We start from the raw sequence: 19,962 nt of genomic DNA, 5'->3' as shown, positions 1-19,962 counted from the left end.
TCTGCTTCTGGTCTGTTAACCCGGTTCCTCCTGAGACTCCGTGCAGACGTTTGGTTAACAGTAACTTTTAGTGTTAATCACCGTTTTGCATTGATATTTGAATATCTTAACGTCTCCAGATTGTTTCTTATTTACTGTAAAACATAATACACAAGTAGCATCAACACATAATAAGTAAAGTAAAAAAAGAAAGACGTATCATAAAGTTATTAGCTTTGTGTCGTCTACAGCTTCATATGTTGGTGGGATGAAGGATTACGTAATCATGTCTCTCTGCGCTGTGGAACTATTAAAGGCAACAATCACTGGAAGAAATCTGATTTCTAAAAAGTCTAAAACACATCCCACAGTTTTCTCCTCAGAAAAACAAGGAAACGTTTTTACAACAGAAGCAACACTTTGTTGACTAAATGTTGACTGTGAGGAAATAAAATCCATAAAGAAACCTGATGGAACTTTGAAAACATGTTCCAGAATCACGGTTAATGGAATAATACATTCAGAGACAATCATATGGAGCAGAAGTGCAAACATCAAAGATTTCAGTCATGAACAGTTGAAATACATGGAAGTCTGTGATCAGTCTTAAAGACGACCTGTTCCCTGAACTACACAGAGGCAGTCAGGTGTTCCTAATCTTCCTGCAGACAGTAAAGTCTTTGTTGTCACTTCAGATGTTTCCTGAAGCTCTGCACATTATTATTTATGACACTTTAAAGTCCCTCGAGGAAACTCTGGGATTCTCTGCTTCGGTCTGCCGACACAGGATTTCATGATGAAGATGAACTCGAATGAATCATCGTGTTCATCGTCCTTCAGCTGTAAACAGCAGACCTCAGGTCTGTTAATAGAACCCCATTATCAGCTGCTGGGGCTTCACTGGGGGACTGGAGGAAGACCTGCACAGCTGGTTTAAAGTCTCAAGTCACTCCAAACAAGTTCATGTCCACATGAAGTCTCAAGTCACTCCAAGAAGCACAAGTTAAGTCCTGAGTCATTCAAGCCCGAATTAAGGCTCAACACATTATAGACTAGTCCAAGTCCAGTCTCAAGTCATTTAAAACGGGTGCCTGGTTCAGAAGCAGGAAACCCAACCTGCCGAAGAACCACACGTCCCATCATGCACCAGTCGAGCTGACTCACCTGTGACCAAGAAGGTGCAGCGCCCCGCGCCGGCCTCGTTGGTGATGTCACAGGTGTACTCGCCGTATCCCTCTCGGTTCAGCGCCTTGACCAGGTAGCTGGTGTCGTCGCGCTGGTCGCTGAACTGCCCGACGGTGAGGAGGCGGGAGCCCAGCTTCCATTCGTAGCGCAGGAGGCGCGCCGGGTGAGCTCGCAGCAGGCGGCAGGTGAGGCTGAACGCCCGGCCGAGAGCCTGACGGACCTCCGTGTACACCGGCTCCACGGTGGGGGGGACTGTTGGAGACCAGCACAGGAAGTATGAGACGATAGAGCACCAAGAATATCAACAAACGTCGTTTTGAGTCCAGATCAGGCGTCAACCTCTGGTTCTGAAGAGTGAATCCAAAGCTTCACGTGTTAAAGCTGCATTCTCTCTAGTGTCCACCAGGGGGCGACTCCTCTGGTTGTATAGAAGTCTATGAGAAAATGACTCTACTTCTCTCTTGATTTATTACCTCAGTAAACATTGTAAACATGAGTTTTTCTTTTTTCTCAACCAGTGAACAGGAAGTGAGCACATCTGGACTGAGGAGGAGTGACGTAGAGACGCCGTATACGTCTCTGGTAGAGACCTGTCAATCACTGTGTAGCCCCGCCCCTAAAGCATCCCCTGCTTTATGGTCTGTTTGACTCTAAATGGACCATCATGTACTAAATGAACATCATGCTGTATTGAAGAAGACTTGAAACTAGAGATTGAGACCATAAACTCATGTTTACAATGTTTACTGAGGTAATAAATCAAGAGAGAAGTAGAGTCATTTTCTCATAGACTTCTATACAACCAGAGGAGTCGCCCCCTGGTGGACACTAGAGAGAATGCAGCTTTAACACGTGAAGCGTTGACTTCACTTTAAAGAACTGGAGGTTGTCTGCTGGTCTGAACTCTTTGAGCATCTTAGGATCACAAACATTACAGACATCAAATCTCTTCTTTCTTAAAATCCAAATCATGTTTAAAAAATGTCTTTGTTTAATCAGTTTTCATCTGTTTTCACACGACTTGTTGAACCTGAACTGACCTGAAAGTTCCGTTGAACACTCGCTGCATCAAACTGATCAAATATATAAGAAGTCAGAATAAATCCAGACTGAACGGGACTTCACTTCCTGCTCTCTCATCTTCTCTTTAATAAAGCCTCTAAAATAACCTTAAACCTCTTAAGTGTTTGAAATATTTAAAGTCAGAACGGAGCTAACCCCAGCGCCGCGGCGCTCTGCTAAAGGGCACAAAGGCAGCGTTGGATCTGTCGTTCTCTTAAATCCCTCCAGTGAGAAGTTCCTCTGAGGATTTCAGCCACATTACAGGTGTCACTTCACGGATTAACGTCTCGCTGCAGCTGCAGGCGGCCGACCTCTGACCTCTGAGCACAGACAGTACGAACGCTGCCTGGCTCCAGGGACGAGGCAGCGCCGGCTCCACATCATGAACCGAGAGGTCAGAGGAGGACGTTTTAGACCAAACACACAAAGTCATGATCAAACATAACATTTGTGGTAAGAGTGGCTCTGTATTAGTTCTGATGACTCATGGTCACATGGCGTTTCTTCATCCTGTTCTAATTCACAGTTTGAGCTTTTTTATTTAAAGGAGTTTGTTCATTACACATTTTATTTCAGAGATAAAAAGGGAAAATTGGATCAAAACAAATGTGGTTGAAAAGCGTTTTAAACAGCACGTAAACGAAATTCCAAAACACGATTCAACATATTTACTAAATAAGTGAAACATATTTCAGATCATTTCTCCTGTTTAAACACTCTTTAAGGTTTAATATTGGCTCTGAACCACGGCTCTCAAACTCATCTTCACTCTGACGACGAAGACGACCTCCTGACCCCGCTGCTTGGTTCCCACAATGCACCTCTGCGGCTGGTCGTGTTTTTAATTAATCCTGTTAACTTTGGTATAAACGTTTGTCTCTGGCTGCAGAGTTTTAGTGTCACTAAAACAACTTCCTGTGTGCTGATGGTCCCCACGATGTGGTCCAGGGGCCCTCAGGGGCCCACAGGGGCCCACAGGGGCCCACAGGGACCCACAGGGACCCACAAGGACCCACAGGGACCCACAAGGATTATACAACAGATAAAGTTTATATTATATTTTCAATCACGTCCCTTCAACCAGCGTAGAAACTAAAACTATCTCGTGTGATTTTAAACAATTCCTGTTTCCAGTTCAGTGTCTTTGTGGACGCTGTGACTGTGGTTTGTGGGGACAGTGAGTCAATGCGTCCCTGTAAACCAGGTTAACAAACTACCTTTGGAGCTGTAGCTGTTCTATTCCTCTGTTCACTGCTCTGAAGGAGCTCGTCGGTGAGGAAGAGGATGTTCGTCAGAGGCATTGTGTGGTCGTCAGAGCCTCGTCACTGTCGTCCCCGTAATCCAGTAAAAACCCAACAGACTGCGAAGGATTATTGTCAAAGCAAACCCCTTTAAGATGTTACTCATAAGCTCTCATCTTGGAGCTCCGTATTGACGTGATTAGCATATTAATGAGAACACCGTTAACGGGCAATAAGACAGAAAGAAGAGCGTGTTGTGTTCATGTACGTCGTGTTTCTGCAGCGCTAACATGCTGCTGAGTGTTTGTGTTCGTATTCAAGGTTTCCTGCAGTTCTTCTGGAGGATCAGTGACTTGAATGTTGTTGATTTATTTCAAAGTAATCCACCTGTAATCTGCCCTCACTTTAATCAGCTTAGTGTGAAAACAGCAAAACAGACTGCGGGAAGTTTAGAGAAGAGAAAAATCCCTGCGTTCAAAATGTTACTTTAGTAAAACAGTCAAACGTGCTGTAAGCAGAGAACTAACTGCTGAACCTTTATTCTGCTGCATTTAAATGAACATGAACACAGTCTTCAAAATAAACTTCCTTCTTCACAGGAAACATCTTAGTTAGGTTTAAGAAAAGATGGTCAAATACTTCTACCTGGTTAAAAAACGTTGACGTGAGGAAAGTTGACTCGTGGATCTGGTTCATGATGACGTGGAATACATATAAACTTTACATCGTTTCTGTCCTAATATGGAGGAACGCTGGCTCAGACCGTGTGTTTGTGCTGCGTCTGCAGAAGTTACTGAAGTCGACTCAGCAGATTCTGAAGTTCACGAGTATGTTTTCATCAGAACTCATCTCACATTCTGTCTTTCTCCTGATATACGGGGACACAAGTTATAAACACATCCTGTGAAGAAGATCATTCAGTAAATAATGATTATTTACTTCCTCTGGCAGGAATTATTCAGTGTGTTCATTTAAAATGTTCTGCTGCAAATTATTTAGTTTTAAAAACTTTCATTTGAATTAAAAGCGTCTTCTTGTGTTTTATCATGTTGCTGTAAACTCTTTCTGTTCTTCAGGAAAATGTTTTATTTTTGAACAAAAATCTCAGAACGAGTTGAGCTGCAGAGGAGATTCAGTCAGACAGCCTTTTAGTGTGTGTGTGTGTGTGTGTGTGTGTGTGTGTGTGTGTGTGTGTGTGTGTGTGTGTGTGTGTGTGTGTGTATCTTCCTATCACATCCTCTGATGGTATCTCATGCGACACGGTACCCTGCAGGTTAGACGGAGCGTGACTGGAAGGTCGTGTATTCAATCCCCGACCACAGACAGACAGACAGACAGAGGCTGCCCGCGTGCCCTCGAGCAGCAGCGTTAAACCCTCTACTTGCTGCTGTAATCCCACAGATCAGCACCTGCTCTGACGGATGCGATGGCGTGCGATTGGACGATGCGATGGCATGCGATTGGACGATGCGATGGCGTGCGATTGGACGATGTTACATTCCCTCTGCAGGTCTATCGTCCACGTCACAAAGCATTCTGGGTAATTTAGAGGCTAAAGCAGCTCAGCTGGTGATGGTGAGTTTTTTGGGTTTTAGCTAAAAAAGTCTTGACAGAAAAATGAGACGTCATCAAAGTACAAAAGATATGAATTAATATTATTATGAGTCTTTATGACACACGTCCATAAAGGGCCGACTCATTCCATCCCATCAGAGGTACAATGTGTATGTGTGTATATGTATAAGTGTGTGTGTTTGTGTGTGTTTGTGTATATGTGTATATACGTATGTGTGTGTGTTTGTGTGTGTTTGTGTAATGTGTATATACGTATATGTGTGTGTGTTTGTGTGTGTTTGTGTATATGTGTATATACGTATATGTGTGTGTGTGTGTGTGTGTGTGTGTATATGTGTATATACGTATATGTGTGTGTGTTTGTGTGTGTTTGTGTGTGTTTGTGTATATGTGTATATACGTATATGTGTGTGTGTTTGTGTGTGTTTGTGTATATGTGTATATACGTATATGTGTGTGTGTGTGTGTGTGTGTGTATATGTGTATATACGTATATGTGTGTGTGTGTGTGTGTGTGTGTGTATATGTGTATATACGTATATGTGTGTGTGTTTGTGTGTGTTTGTGTGTGTTTGTGTATATGTGTATATACGTATATGTGTGTGTGTTTGTGTGTGTTTGTATATGTGTATATACGTATATGTGTGTGTGTGTGTGTGTGTGTGTATATGTGTATATACGTATATGTGTGTGTGTGTGTGTGTGTGTGTGTATATGTGTATATACGTATATGTGTGTGTGTTTGTGTGTGTTTGTGTGTGTTTGTGTATATGTGTATATACGTATATGTGTGTGTGTGTGTTTGTGTATATGTGTATATACGTATGTGTGTGTGTGTGTTTGTGTATATGTGTGTGTGTGTGTTTGTGTATACGTGTATATACGTATATGTGTGTGTGTGTGTTTGTGTATATGTGTATATACGTATATGTGTGTGTGTGTGTATATGTGTGTGTGTGTGTTTGTGTATATGTGTGTGTACAGTGTGTATTGTGTGTATTACCCACACTGCACCACCAGCGTGATCACAGCCTCTCTGGGCTTCACGTTGAACCCGTTGTACTGACTCGTCTGGCAGCAGAAGGTTCCGCTCAGGTCTCTGGTGACGTTGTGGACCCTCAGGACTCCGTCGTAGCTCTCCGTCTGCTCCGAGCCGTCCGGCATCAGAACCGCCCCCCCGCCCTCCTCCGCCCGGGACCACAGGATGATGGGTTTGGGTTTACCGGAGACCAGACACTGCAGGTCCACGGTGCTGCCCTCCTGAGCCACCAGGTGAGAGCGCCCCATGGGGACGGACAGCTCCGGAGGAACTGAGGAGAGAGAACGAGGTCATTCAGGAGGTCATGTGACCGGCTGGTGGGCGGAGCCTGTTGTCACGGGGATTCAACTGCAGCTTCGTTTATAAGAAAAACCTGAGCAGGATTCAAAAGGTCTCTCCTTCCTCCTCTCTCTTTCTCTACTTCCTCCTTCCTCCTCTCTCCTTTCCTTCTTTCTCCTTCCCTTTCTCTCTCGCCTCCTTCCTTCTCTCTCCTCCTCTCTCCTTTACTCTCCTTTCCTCCTGCTCTCTCCTTCCTTCTCTCTCCTTCCTCCTCTCTCCTTCCTCCTCTACTCTCCCCTCCTTAAACTCGTCCTCCTCAGTGGTCTTACCTGTCTCCTCTCCTCTCTTGTCTCCTCTCCTCTCCTGTCTCCTCTCCTCTCTTGTCTCCTCTCCTCCTTACCTGTGGTGGAGGAGATGTTGACGTCGATGCTGATCTCGGGCGTTCCTCCGTTCCTCAGCGAGGCCACGCAGGTGTAGGTGCCGAAGTCGGTGAACTTGAGGTCGATGATGTCGAGGTTGGTGGTCCCCGGCGTGACCTCGGTGTCGGTGTGAGTGATCACCATCCTCTCAGAGCTCCTCAGAGGACGGCCGTTCTTCAGCCAACCGAACTGCAGCTCCTCGGGGGGCGTGGCCTCCACCTGGCAGCTGATCTTCACCTCACGGCCGATCTGGATGTTGTCGTCGTTGTGGTACGGATCCGGAGTGATCCAGAACCGACCTTTACGGAGACCTGAAGCGGACGGAGAGACGGAGTTCAGCTGGAGAGAGGTTCATCAGGGAGAAGGAAACAACCGTCGCCATCTTGTTTTTCACATCCAGTGAACAGGAAGTGACCACATCTGGACTGAGGAGGAGCGACGTAGAGACGCCGTATACGTCTCTGGTAGGGACCTGTCAATCACTGTGTAGCCCCGCCCCTAAAGCATCCCCTGCTTTATGGTCTGTGTGACTCTAAATGGACACACTGAATAAATGCTCCTTCTAGTAGTTTTCAGTGAATGAATGCCCGTTAAAGTCTAGTCTGCCATTAGAGACACAGGGAGCACACATCTGGAATCTAAACTCTAAATGAATCTGTATTTCAGATCTGTGAATATGTAGAAAGGGGTCAGAGCTCAGTGACCCTGCAGCAGGTCGAACACAGTGAATCCTGACGGTTTCTCTTCCTGCTGTGGAGAAACTAATCCCTCCAAATGGAGCTTAATTATGACGGAAGCCATTTGTTCCATTTAATCCGTCTTGAGCGTCCACAGCGACCAGCTGCTGCTGCTGCTCTCTCTGGGTCATGTGACCCGTTCACACAGCCAATCACAGCGCGTCAACTGATCATTCATCATGAAGTGTTAGTTGAATCTGTCTGATCATCAACAGATCAAACGACGTCTTTAGCTTCAAAAGCACGTCGCTCACAACACAAAGACACTAAAGTCCAGATCAGAACGTTTCATTCAAATCCACCACAAATAAGAAAAAACAACTAAAGTCAGAGATTCTTTGACCAATAAATAAATGTTGAATAACTTCTGTAATACTATTTTTAAATTGTTCAATAGACGGCACCACACATTACATCACAGTCATTCAGCAGCTGACGCTTTGATCCAAAGAGACTTACAGTTCAGATGCTGTCACACCGTAGGCTGAGCTACGGGAGCAGTGTGTTGCTCAAGGACACATCGACATGCAACCCGTGGAACCGCCAACCCTCTGGTTGACAGACGGCCCTGCTCTCCACTCGGCCACAGACGTCACCAAATGTCGCCGGACGCCACCGGACATCACCTCAGTGTGACAGAATCAAACCAGCTGACGTGAGTCTGAGACGTGAGACAGAGTTGGTTCAGAACCAACTCAAGAACCGGTGCTGACGTAGTACTTTATATAAATATATAAAGATTCTGATCCAGATGAGTTTGATCTGAACTGTTAGAGTCTAACATGTGATCACAAACATGTGACGACATGCTGTCTGTCCTCCGTCCTCTACACGCTGCCGCCTTCAGAAGGTTGAGGTTCCAATCCCACATCTGTGTGTGTGTGTGTGTGTGTGTGTGTGTGTGTATAAATAGCTCCAGTTCGTGAGGCGAGCAGCTGATTGTCCTTCTTCATTAAGATTAAAGCAAGAACGCCTCAGAACAAAACCCTGTGTGTGTGTGTGTGTGTGTGTGTGTGTGTGTGTGTCACTGCGTCAGTTAAAGGTCTGTTGCATAACTAGAGGTGGATGCAGCCGCTCACACACGGAAGTCACTGCGCACACACACACACACACGCACACACACGCACACACACGCACACAGACGCACACACACACACACACACACACACACACACACACACACACACACACACACGCACACACAAGCACACACACACGGTAGTGCTTTAGCAACAAAGACTGATGAAGACCGTGAGATCTGGAGGAAAGTTCTAGAAGACCTTCCTCTGCAGAGACACGTCTACACCTCATCTTCATCCTTCACCACCTCCTCTTCCTCTCTTTCCACCTCCTCCTCTTCCTCCTTCCTCCCCTCTCTCTCCTCTTCATCTCCAACCCCCCCGGACAGGTCTCCCTCCCCCTGTCCACACACACACACACACACACACACAGGGTCCATTAGCAGCAGTGTGTGTCAGACTGGGAGGACTGGTAGAGAGACAGTAACTTACATAAAGAGAGAGAGATGTGCATGATGGGAGTTAAATAAGTAAGGAGGAGGGCTGACAAGCTGCAGGGTCAGCAGCTGACACACACACACACACACACACACACACACACACACACACACACACACACACACACACACACACACACAGAGGTGAGTCATGCTGAATGAATAAAACAAAGTGGACGAAGGAAACACAAGAAAGAAACAGTTGAACATTCTGTGAGTTCAGAGCTGGAGGCCAGGTTAGCCTAGCTTAGCATAAAGACTGGAAGCAGGGGGAAACAGCTAGCATGACAGATATCAATAATCAGCGTTTATCATTCAAATAAATGTCTGTTTAGTTTAGATGAGTTTTCACTGAAATAAACACATCTTAATAAATCACAATTGAAGGATTGCAACTCAAATGTTTTAAAGAAACAGAAGTATATAAGATACTGACATGATGTGTGATTACTGTGTGTTTATGTCTTTAAGAGTCTGATGTGACAAACTGTTTCATGTCTCTCTGCTGGTTTTAAAATGAATTATCAGTTATTGCTGATCTTCTTCTCGTCCTCTCAGACTCACGCCGACTCATCGATGATGTCATCTTCTTCATGGCGCCTGAAGGAAAAACGCCGACACGGCGCAGAGAAGAAGAGGAGGATTTGATCGGTGAACGAGTGAAACAAAGGGAGAGCTTAGCGTCTGCACAGACGCAGATAAACGCTGCGTGTTGTTGTCAGATGTGTCGGATCTATTCCGGTCTCTCTCTGCAGCAGCTTGTTCCTTCACAACAAGTGAAAACACAAACGTGTTTCTTTTGTAGCTGCAGCGACTGAAGCCGAGGACTCACCTGAACGCCGTCAGACGGAAACACAAAGCAGAGAAAGAAGAAGACTCCCTGCAACAGGTGAGACGACTGTGGAGCTGCAGAGGAACCCCACAGGAACCAGACTCTCCACAAATAGAGCGACTCACATCTGACGCAGAGTTTCACCTCATTTCACAAGACGAGGAGCAGAGAAGTGTTTCACACCGCTCCACTGAGGACTTTATCACGACAACTTCTTTCACACTGAGGGACGTAGTCACATGAACAACGTCAGTATGAAGTCAACACGGAGCAATAACTCTGCTCACGGTCAGTAAGAAGTAGTGCCACCATGGTCACACAGTAGCATGTGGGTTAGACAGGATGTGATGTCAGGGGACAGGATGTGATGTCAGGGGACAGGATGTGAAGTCAGGGGACAGGATGTGATGTCAGGGGACAGGATGTGATGTCAGGGGACAGGATGTGATGTCAGTAGACAGGATGTGATGTCAGGGGACAGGATGTGATGTCAGGGGACAGGATGTGATGTCAGTAGACAGGATGTGATGTCAGGGGACAGGATGTGATGTCAGTAGACAGGATGTGATGTCAGTAGACAGGATGTGATGTCAGGGGACAGGATGTGATGTCAGGGGACAGGATGTGATGTCAGTAGACAGGATGTGATGTCAGTAGACAGGATGTGATGTCAGGGGACAGGATGTGATGTCAGTAGACAGGATGTGATGTCAGTAGACAGGATGTGATGTCAGGGGACAGGATGTGATGTCAGTAGACAGGATGTGATGTCAGGGGACAGGATGTGATGTCAGTAGACAGGATGTGATGTCAGGGGACAGGATGTGATGTCAGTAGACAGGATGTGATGTCAGTAGACAGGATGTGATGTCAGGGGACAGGATGTGATGTCAGTAGACAGGATGTGATGTCAGGGGACAGGATGTGATGTCAGTAGACAGGATGTGATGTCAGTAGACAGGATGTGATGTCAGGGGACAGGATGTGATGTCAGTAGACAGGATGTGATGTCAGTAGACAGGATGTGATGTCAGTAGACAGGATGTGATGTCAGTAGACAGGATGTGAAGTCAGTAGACAGGATGTGATGTCAGTAGACAGGATGTGATGTCAGTGCTTGGTGGTGGTGGGAGTGTGGATTAAAGGGACAGAAGCTTCTGTGGAGGCCGTACCTCTGACCAGGATGGTCGTGGACTTCTTGGCGGGGTTTCCCACGTTGTTCGACGCCACGCAGCTGTAGGTGCCGCCGTCGTCCACGGTGACGGCCGGGACGGTCAGCGTGCCGCTGTTGACGACGCTCCTCTTCGGGAGCTCCTCCCCTCCGGGCCTCACCCACACCAGGGAGGGAGGAGGGTCTCCGCCCGACGGCACACACACCAGCGTGATGGTCTCCCCCGGGTTCACCACCAGGGGGTCGTCCAGGAGGAGCTTAACGGAGGGAGGAGCTGGAGGAGGAGGAGGAGCTTCTTACTTCATCAATAATCAGGAATCAACTTCACACTCATTGTTCCTCCTACACTTTCATTCTGTCTTGTGTTAATAGTTCATATTTTATCTTCATTATTTTTTTATTCATGAGTTTCATTCTTTTGTGATCTGTTTGTTTCCATGACGTCGCAGTGATTTTCTTTAAAAAGCAACAAAATATATTTAAAAAACTTTAAATTGAATGAATCTGTGAGTAAAAGAATGAACTCCACAACTTTATGTTGACTGGAAATCATCATGTGTCAGGTAAAGTCAAGGAAACAGAACTTCTGCCACAAAGGAAGATCTAGATCAGTAATATATAGAACACAAAATACTACTTTAGTAATAGAGCTAAAGCTGCAACTAATGATTCATTTTTGAATTATTTTCTTTAATTTGTGAAAAATGTCGTCTTCAAATGATCTGAAGATATGAAATGATTGACATGTTTGCTTTAAAATAGAAGATGTTAATGATGAGTTCGACTCATTGATGGATTCTGATCGTCTTTACCTTCATCGCTCTGAGATATAATGTTAAATCTGAGTAAAGAGTTCTTATTTAAGATTTCTGTGAAAAAGATATAAAATGTTTTTTGTCTCGTTGGTCAGGTGCATCATGGGACTTCTCTCAAACTAATGTTTACATTTGTCCCATTTTAAAAAGGTTTTAAATTCGTCTTGGTGTGTAAATAATCCGTCGTGCTGCAGTTTTAAAAAGCGTCCTCAGAGTCAGAGAGGACTGAAGAGCCGCCTCCCTCCACCAGCTGCAGAAAAGCAGCCAAACGCAGAAATAATAAGCAGGGAGATAAAAATAGCTGAGTCGACCTCCGTTAAGCTGACATCATGTAAATCCCATCAGCCACTGGGGCGAGGAGGAAGGATCTACTGTACAGGTCAGAGAGCTGCAGCGGATGATTTATTCATGATTTACATCCATCTGAACACGAGGCCCAGGTTTAATATGATAAACTCTCAGTCAGGAACCCATTCAAAGAACAACAGAGTAGGAATACAAACTCTGATTTATTCATTAAAACAATAAGAAGAAAAAATATTATTATTTTGACAAAATAAATTGTTTTTTTCTTTTTGTGATTTCTAACTTTTCGTCTATTTTTATTTATTTTACAGACTTTAAAAAATGTTTCACGTGAAATAAATGAAATGAAAATTACAGGACGGTGAAGAAAGTAAAGAAGGCATACTGAGGAAAAAATATAGATCGTTATATATATTAAAATGTAAACAAGTTTTAGAATAACTTTATTAAATCTATCATGTAAAAACTCAAAAATGTGATCAATTTCAATAAGTTCAATTAACGAATTCTGTCTTATGTCTGTTTGATGTAAGCGACATTTTAAATGAAATTCCTTTTAGACAGAAACCAGAAAGTACGTCTTTATGTTTTATTTAAACTTCACACAGTGAAGCAGTGAAATCTGGTCCCTGCAAGCTCTTCAATGTCAGGGTTCAGAACTAGGACGAGTAGAGTCCAGGTTTGCGTGTATATATATATAAATATGACGTAGTGGGGACCTATAAACACACCAACATTGTGGGGACTCATTTCTGAAGTCTGGTCCCCACACAGTCCAACTCTAAATTTCAGGATTCACATCCTGACTGTGGTTTAGAACCGCGTGTGTGTGTATTGTGTGTGTGTGTGTGTGTGTGTGTGTGTGTGTGTGTGTGTGTGTGTGTGTGTGTGTGTGTGTGTGCGTGTGTGTTACCTGTCCTGTTGTTCAGACTGAAGTGGGCGCTTTTGTCTCCGATGCCACAGACGCTCCTGACGGAGGAGATGCAGGTGTAGCCGGCGTAATCCTGAGGACGAAGGTTCTTCAGCTTCAAGATCTTCGTCTCACCCTGTAACACACACAGACAGAGGTTTGTCTGACTGTATTTGTGAGGACCCTCATTAACACACTGCTTTCCCGGGACCCTGACTCCGATCTAAACATTAATGAAACATGAACTCTTCCTCTTCCTCACTTTCTCCTCGTCTTTCTTCTCCTCCTCCTCCTCCTTCCGCCTCACAGACAGATGAGGTGGGATTAGATGACATTTAAAGATGGCGGCCTGATGATGATGATGAGGAGGAGATAAGTTCCTCATTAGTGCCTAGGAGGAGGAGGGGGGGGGGGGCTGAAGGCTTTCTCTGGGCTGATAACTGGACGCTTAAAGTTTAAACTTACAGGATATGAAGGAGAACAGCAGAAGTTTGTTTCGTGTTAGTTAAATCTTCACATCACAGACATAAAGTTTAACTCACACAGTGTTTGCAATTAAATCTAAAAAGTAAAGTAAAACCACAAACTTCAAACTGATCATCATCATTCATCCTTCTCTCCTCACCTGAGAAGTTATTTTTACATTATTATTATTATTATTAAAGCATGAGAGGAATGGTGGATATCTGTAATCCTGTCGAGGTTTGGACGTAAATCAAACTGAACTATTTTAGTCTGATGGAGCAGCTTTAGTGGTTCCTGTAGATCCTCAGAGACTAAAGAGACTAAAGAGATCAAAGAGACCAAAGAGACTAAAGACACCATGAAGAGTCTCCGTCTGTCTCTGGGGGTCCGGGTACTGAAACTGGTAAACAGGTAAATAGATGTAAAAATAACTCTGGAAACAAAGACGTCCTCCTGGAGAGACATGGGCACCCTAAAGGGAGGATCCAGGAGGATCCACATCACATGGTGGACCTCCTTCTCTCTGTCACGACGACAGGTGAGACAGACAGGTGAGACAGAGAGGTGAGACAGAGAGGTGAGACAGACAGGTGAGACAGAGAGGTGAGACAGACAGGTGAGACAGAGAGGTGAGACAGAGAGGTGAGACAGACAGGTGAGACAGACAGGTGAGACAGAGAGGTGAGACAGAGAGGTGAGACAGACAGGTGAGACAGAGAGGTGAGACAGAGAGGTGAGACAGACAGGTGAGACAGACAGGTGAGACAGACAGGTGAGACAGAGAGGTGAGACAGACAGGTGAGACAGACAGGTGAGACAGACAGGTGAGACAGACAGGTAGGTCCAGAGATTCGTCCTCTGCAACACGACGGTTCAGAAAACCAGAGACCGCTTTTAGATTTTGGGACGAATATGTTTGAATATCTCTTCTTCTGCCCTCGTACGGTGCTGAGGTCGAGACCAACGTTCAGGAGAGATGAACGTCAGAAAGTCAACATTTAAACATTGTAAAGGTTAAACAATGCAGAACTTTGTAATTTTAATCTGTTATTTAATCTGTTCAGGGACGACAGATTATCATTATAATATATATTATAATAACATTCATGTTTTATTCATGTTATTATAATATATATCATAACATTCATCTTTTATTAATGTGCACTGTCCCTACCAAATAAAACAATAAAACAATAAATGAAATGAATGAAATACAATTAAATTAAATAATTTTACCGCGACCCGACCACAGATAAGAGGAGGAAAATGGATGAAAATAACAATAAAAAAATGTAAATGAACAATAAAACATAAATAAAATGAAAATAGAAAATATTTAATACTTAACTTTGATCAATTGTTAATTATTAATTAAAGTTGAAGTTTGAATACCACAGTGTAGAAATACTCTACTACAGGTAAAAGTCCTGCATTTAGAATCGTACATACGTGCTGGTGTAGAAGTATTATCAGTCAAATAAAGTACCAAACGTACTCGTTAGTACTGAAGCATCATTTCACTGCTGCAGGTGGGGCTACTTTTTAAAATACACACATTTTATTGAACAGCTCATATGATGATTCAATATTACAGATGAATCTTTTAATTCTTCAACAATCCCCTCCCTGCTCATAACTAAATCATGATAAATAAAGTGAGCATGTGTGTCTAAGCATTGGAGCAGCTGTGTGTTAGAGGCTAGTTAAGAAAGGTTAAGACAGCGACTTTTAACAAAACTACCTGTCAAACCTCTGCCCCCTACACCAAACATATGGGTACCGTGAGACTCTGCCAAACGCGTTGATGTAGTTTGTGGTGTTAGAATGTGAGCTCCAGAGCAATAACACACCTGGTACCGTCTGCTTTCTCTGAGAGATGAGTGGTGAGGTTTAACATGGAGTCTGATGGAGCAGCTGGTGGAGTTCATGTCGCTCTGCATGTGTAACTCTGTGGGATTCCACAGACACATGACTGCGACCAGCACAACATTTCCAATCTTTTTGACCAAAACGTTGTATAAAGAGTAAAGAGTGGGACCTGGAGCAATTTGTTTGTGAAAATCACAGAATATTTTTCATGCTCCACTCTGACCGTGATGTCATCACTCTAGCACTTAACGAGCCGTGCAATACACACCCATTATAAAATCTGAACCCCAAAATGTTCCTGAAACTTAATCTGTGACTTCATGAAAACTGTGCTAGCTATCAAAGTGTCCATTCGTCTCAATAACGTCCAGCGTTTTGTCTACGTTTTGAACTTGGAATCATGTTTCTACGTTAAAGTACGGCGACTCAATCTGGGCCCAAAGTTCAGTGTTTTTTTAGCTCTCTTCACGAGAAATGTTGACCTCTTCTGACGTCCTGACCTCCTCACTACCTCCCATACGATGACCACAGAGCCCATAGAAACAGAAGGTGTGTCTCCTTACCTGAGTGAAGAACGGTTCGTAGATCTCCACGCCGGCGTCGGAGCCCTGAGTCAGCGCCTCCCGTCCTCTCCTCCAGCTGTAGAGCACCGGAGGGTTGGAGGAGGCCACGCAGCGGAGAAACACCGTCCTCTCAAAGTAGAACTGCTCCTTAGACTCACCCACACTCTGGTGGACCGAGATCACCGGGTCATCCAGGTCTGGAGGGGAGGAGGAGGAGGAAGAGGGGGAGGAAGAAGGTGAGGAGAAGGAGAGAGAGAGAGGGGAGGAGGAGGAAGAGGGGGAGGAAGAAGGTGAGGAGAAGGAGAGAGAGAGAGGAGAGGAGGGAACGTTTCGGTTTGAAACAAATCTGAAGTCTAATTTACTGGAAAGTCATTTACATTTAAAGATATACATATTTAAAAATATAAATATATTATTAATATATAAACTTATGAATATACATTTATAAATATATAAACATATGACATTTAAAAACAAACAAATGTATACAAATATAAACATTCATGAAAATGTAACATATGGACATATAAATATATAAAAATATAGATACATGAACATATAAAGATATAAATACACACAATTATAATACTTATATATATATATATATATATACTTATAATATATAAACATATACAGAACAATAACTCCTCCATGTGGAAACACTGACACCAGATAAAGTTTGTTCATATTTTATAAACAGCGCTCCTGTGGTCGGGGTAATTACTGCTTTTTAATTGGCTGGAAACACAGCGAACGATCAGCTGAGGGCAGGCGACCAATCGGGCCGTCTGTGTTTTTGAGTCCGCCCGCCAGCAGAGATGCTAACGGTGGCTAACGTCCTTCACACAGAGCGAACACACCGAACACATCAGGACCTGAAGAGTTAAATGCTTTCTTCTGTTTCCTCCTGCAGTTTCCTGTGAAAGCATCCGTGCCCTGAAGGCAGCACTCAGCCATGATGCGTTCAGGTCCCACTTAAATCCCTGTAATCCCAGTAAGAAACACGCTCCAGGATATTATGGCTGTTACACGACACGCTCACAGCTTGCAGGTATTCTTTGTTACTTTAGGAGGAAACTTTTTAGGAGACGCACAAACATGCGGGACGTCGGAGAGATAAAGAAACACCCCGAGGACGTTTCTGTGCTGGGATTACTGGGATTTAGTTCATCCCAGCTGGAACATCATGAAGGTGAAACATCTCATGAGCCAGCGGAGCAGCAGGAGGCTTCGTCTCCACATATGTAGGTCGACAACAATCAGACACTAACAGCCACTGGAAGTTAAACTGGGAATGAAGAGTTATTTATTGATGAAGCTGCAACACTATGGTTCCATCTGTTCCAAGTCTCTAAGCTAAGCTAACTGTTTCGCCTTGTTTCCAGTCTTCATGCTAAGTTAACTTTTTTCCGTTGTTTACAGTATGTATGCTAAGCTAACGTTTCCAGTCTCTTTGCTAATATAAGCTAACCATTTCCATTTTTTCCAGTCTCTAAGCTAAGCTAACTGTTTCCCCCTTTTTATAGTCTTTACGCTAAGCCAAGCAAACTCTTTCTCCCCCCCCCCCAATGCTAAGCTAACTGTTTCCACCTGTTTCCAGTGTTAATGCTAAGCTAAGCTAACCACACGTGTGCATGTTTCCGTGTGTGTTCTTACAGTAGACGTCGACCCGTATGGACCGTATGGCGGGAGATCCCAGTCCGTTCTCAGCCTTGCAGTAGTAGCGCCCCCCCTGGTGGCGGCTGATGTTCGTGATCTTCAGAGTTTCGTTCAGCAGCGTTGAGTCGGTCTGACGGTCCGAAGATCCGCCCGCCGTCTTAGTCCAACGAATCTGCACAGACGATTTAGACTGGTTTAGATTGACCAGTTTAGACTGGTTGACACTGGTTGATATTTACCAGTTTTGACTGGTTGGCACTGGTTTAGATTGACCAGCTGACACTGGTTGATATTGAACAGTTTAGACGGGTTAACACTGGTTGATATTGAACAGTTTAGACTGGTTAACACTGGTTGATATTGAACAGTTTAGACTGGTTAACACTGGTTGATATTGAACAGTTTAGACTGGTTAACACTGGTTGATATTGAACAGTTTAGACTAGTTGTCACTGGTTTAGGTAAGAGATAATACCCGACGACCGTGTGTGTGTGTGTTCAGTTAGAAGTCTGGATGGATGCCAGCCTGCAGATTAACTCTGTGTGGTTCACATTTGTCCTCATTCAGCATCTGTTGGTCACATTTCCATCATCTCCTTCATCATCATCATCATCAGTCTCTGTTGTCCTTTTTGCATGTAACTACTGATTTCTTACTAAAATCAGACATAAAATATTGACATAAATATTGACATACAAGTGTATATATATATATATATATATATATATATATATATATATATATATATGTATATATATATACACTTTCTGTGTTTTATGTGAATCTGACCTGATAAACAAACACATTCTGCCTCCATCAGCATATTTTACACCCTGATTCTTTCAGTTCCACCTGCTCCATCACCCCCCCCCCTCTCTCACTTGGTACTCACACTGGTGTAGATTGACCAGTTTAGACTAGTTGACACTGGTTTAGATTGACCAGTTTAGACTAGTTGTCACTGGTTTAGATTGACCAGTTTAGACTAGTTGTCACTGGTTTAGATTGACCAGTTTAGACTAGTTGACACTGGTTTAGATTGACCAGTTTAGACTGGTTGACACTGGTTTAGATTGACCAGTTTAGACTAGTTGTCACTGGTTTAGATTGACCAGTTTAGACTAGTTGACACTGGTTTAGATTGACCAGTTTAGACTAGTTGACACTGGTTGATATTGACCAGTTTAGACTGGTTGTCACTGGTTTAGATTGACCAGTTTAGACTAGTTGACACTGGTGTAGATTGACCAGTTTAGACTGGTTGACACTGGTTTAGGTTGACCAGTTTAGACTGGTTGACACTGGTTTAGATTGACCAGTTTAGACTAGTTGACACTGGTTTAGATTGACCAGTTTAGACTAGTTGACACTGGTGTAGATTGACCAGTTTAGACTGGTTGACACTGGTTTAGATTGACCAGTTTAGACTAGTTGACACTGGTTGATATTGACCAGTTTAGACTGGTTGTCACTGGTTTAGATTGACCAGTTTAGACTAGTTGTCACTGGTTTAGATTGACCAGTTTAGACTAGTTGACACTGGTGTAGATTGACCAGTTTAGACTGGTTGACACTGGTTTAGATTGACCAGTTTAGACTGGTTGACACTGGTTTAGATTGACCAGTTTAGACTAGTTGACACTGGTTTAGATTGACCAGTTTAGACTAGTTGACACTGGTGTAGATTGACCAGTTTAGACTGGTTGACACTGGTTTAGATTGACCAGTTTAGACTAGTTGACACTGGTTTAGATTAACCAGTTTAGACTGGTTGGCACTGGTTTAGATTGACCAGTTTAGACTGGTTGGCACTGGTTTAGATTGACCAGTTTAGACTGGTTGACACTGGTTTAGATTGACCAGTTTAGACTAGTTGACACTGGTTTAGATTGACCAGTTTAGACTAGTTGACACTGGTGTAGATTGACCAGTTTAGACTGGTTGACACTGGTTTAGATTGACCAGTTTAGACTAGTTGACACTGGTTTAGATTAACCAGTTTAGACTGGTTGGCACTGGTTTAGATTGACCAGTTTAGACTGGTTGACACTGGTTTAGATTGACCAGTTTAGACTAGTTGACACTGGTTTAGATTGACCAGTTTAGACTAGTTGACACTGGTGTAGATTGACCAGTTTAGACTGGTTGACACTGGTTTAGATTGACCAGTTTAGACTAGTTGACACTGGTTTAGATTGACCAGTTTAGACTGGTTGGCACTGGTTTAGATTGACCAGTTTAGACTGGTTGACACTGGTTTAGATTGACCAGTTTAGACTGGTTGACACTGGTTTAGATTAACCATCAGTCACCTTCTAACTCCGTTAGTCTTTATATTT

General features: G+C 43.7%; 1 protein-coding gene across 1 annotated transcript in view; it reads right to left on the bottom strand.

The window, feature by feature from the left end:
* Positions 1–19,962, bottom strand: part of mdga2a (MAM domain containing glycosylphosphatidylinositol anchor 2a) — a gene marked incomplete at its 3' end in the record, with an annotated part of 47,916 nt that overhangs the window by 18,911 nt on the left and 9,043 nt on the right. Inside the window, exons 3-9 of the mRNA XM_079174940.1 lie at positions 17,620–17,794; positions 15,964–16,160; positions 13,070–13,202; positions 11,037–11,309; positions 6,761–7,090; positions 6,050–6,352; positions 1,144–1,416 (exon numbers count right to left, since the gene is read on the bottom strand). Of these exons, the coding sequence (XP_079031066.1) occupies positions 1,144–1,416; positions 6,050–6,352; positions 6,761–7,090; positions 11,037–11,309; positions 13,070–13,202; positions 15,964–16,160; positions 17,620–17,794 (1,684 nt within the window). The remainder of the gene's footprint in view (positions 1–1,143; positions 1,417–6,049; positions 6,353–6,760; positions 7,091–11,036; positions 11,310–13,069; positions 13,203–15,963; positions 16,161–17,619; positions 17,795–19,962) is intronic.

The sequence above is a fragment of the Pholis gunnellus genome (genome assembly GCF_910591455.1).
Source record: "Pholis gunnellus genome assembly, chromosome: 15".
In the NCBI taxonomy this organism is placed as follows: Eukaryota; Metazoa; Chordata; class Actinopteri; order Perciformes; family Pholidae; genus Pholis; species Pholis gunnellus.
This window is presented reverse-complemented; position numbering and strand designations above follow the sequence as displayed.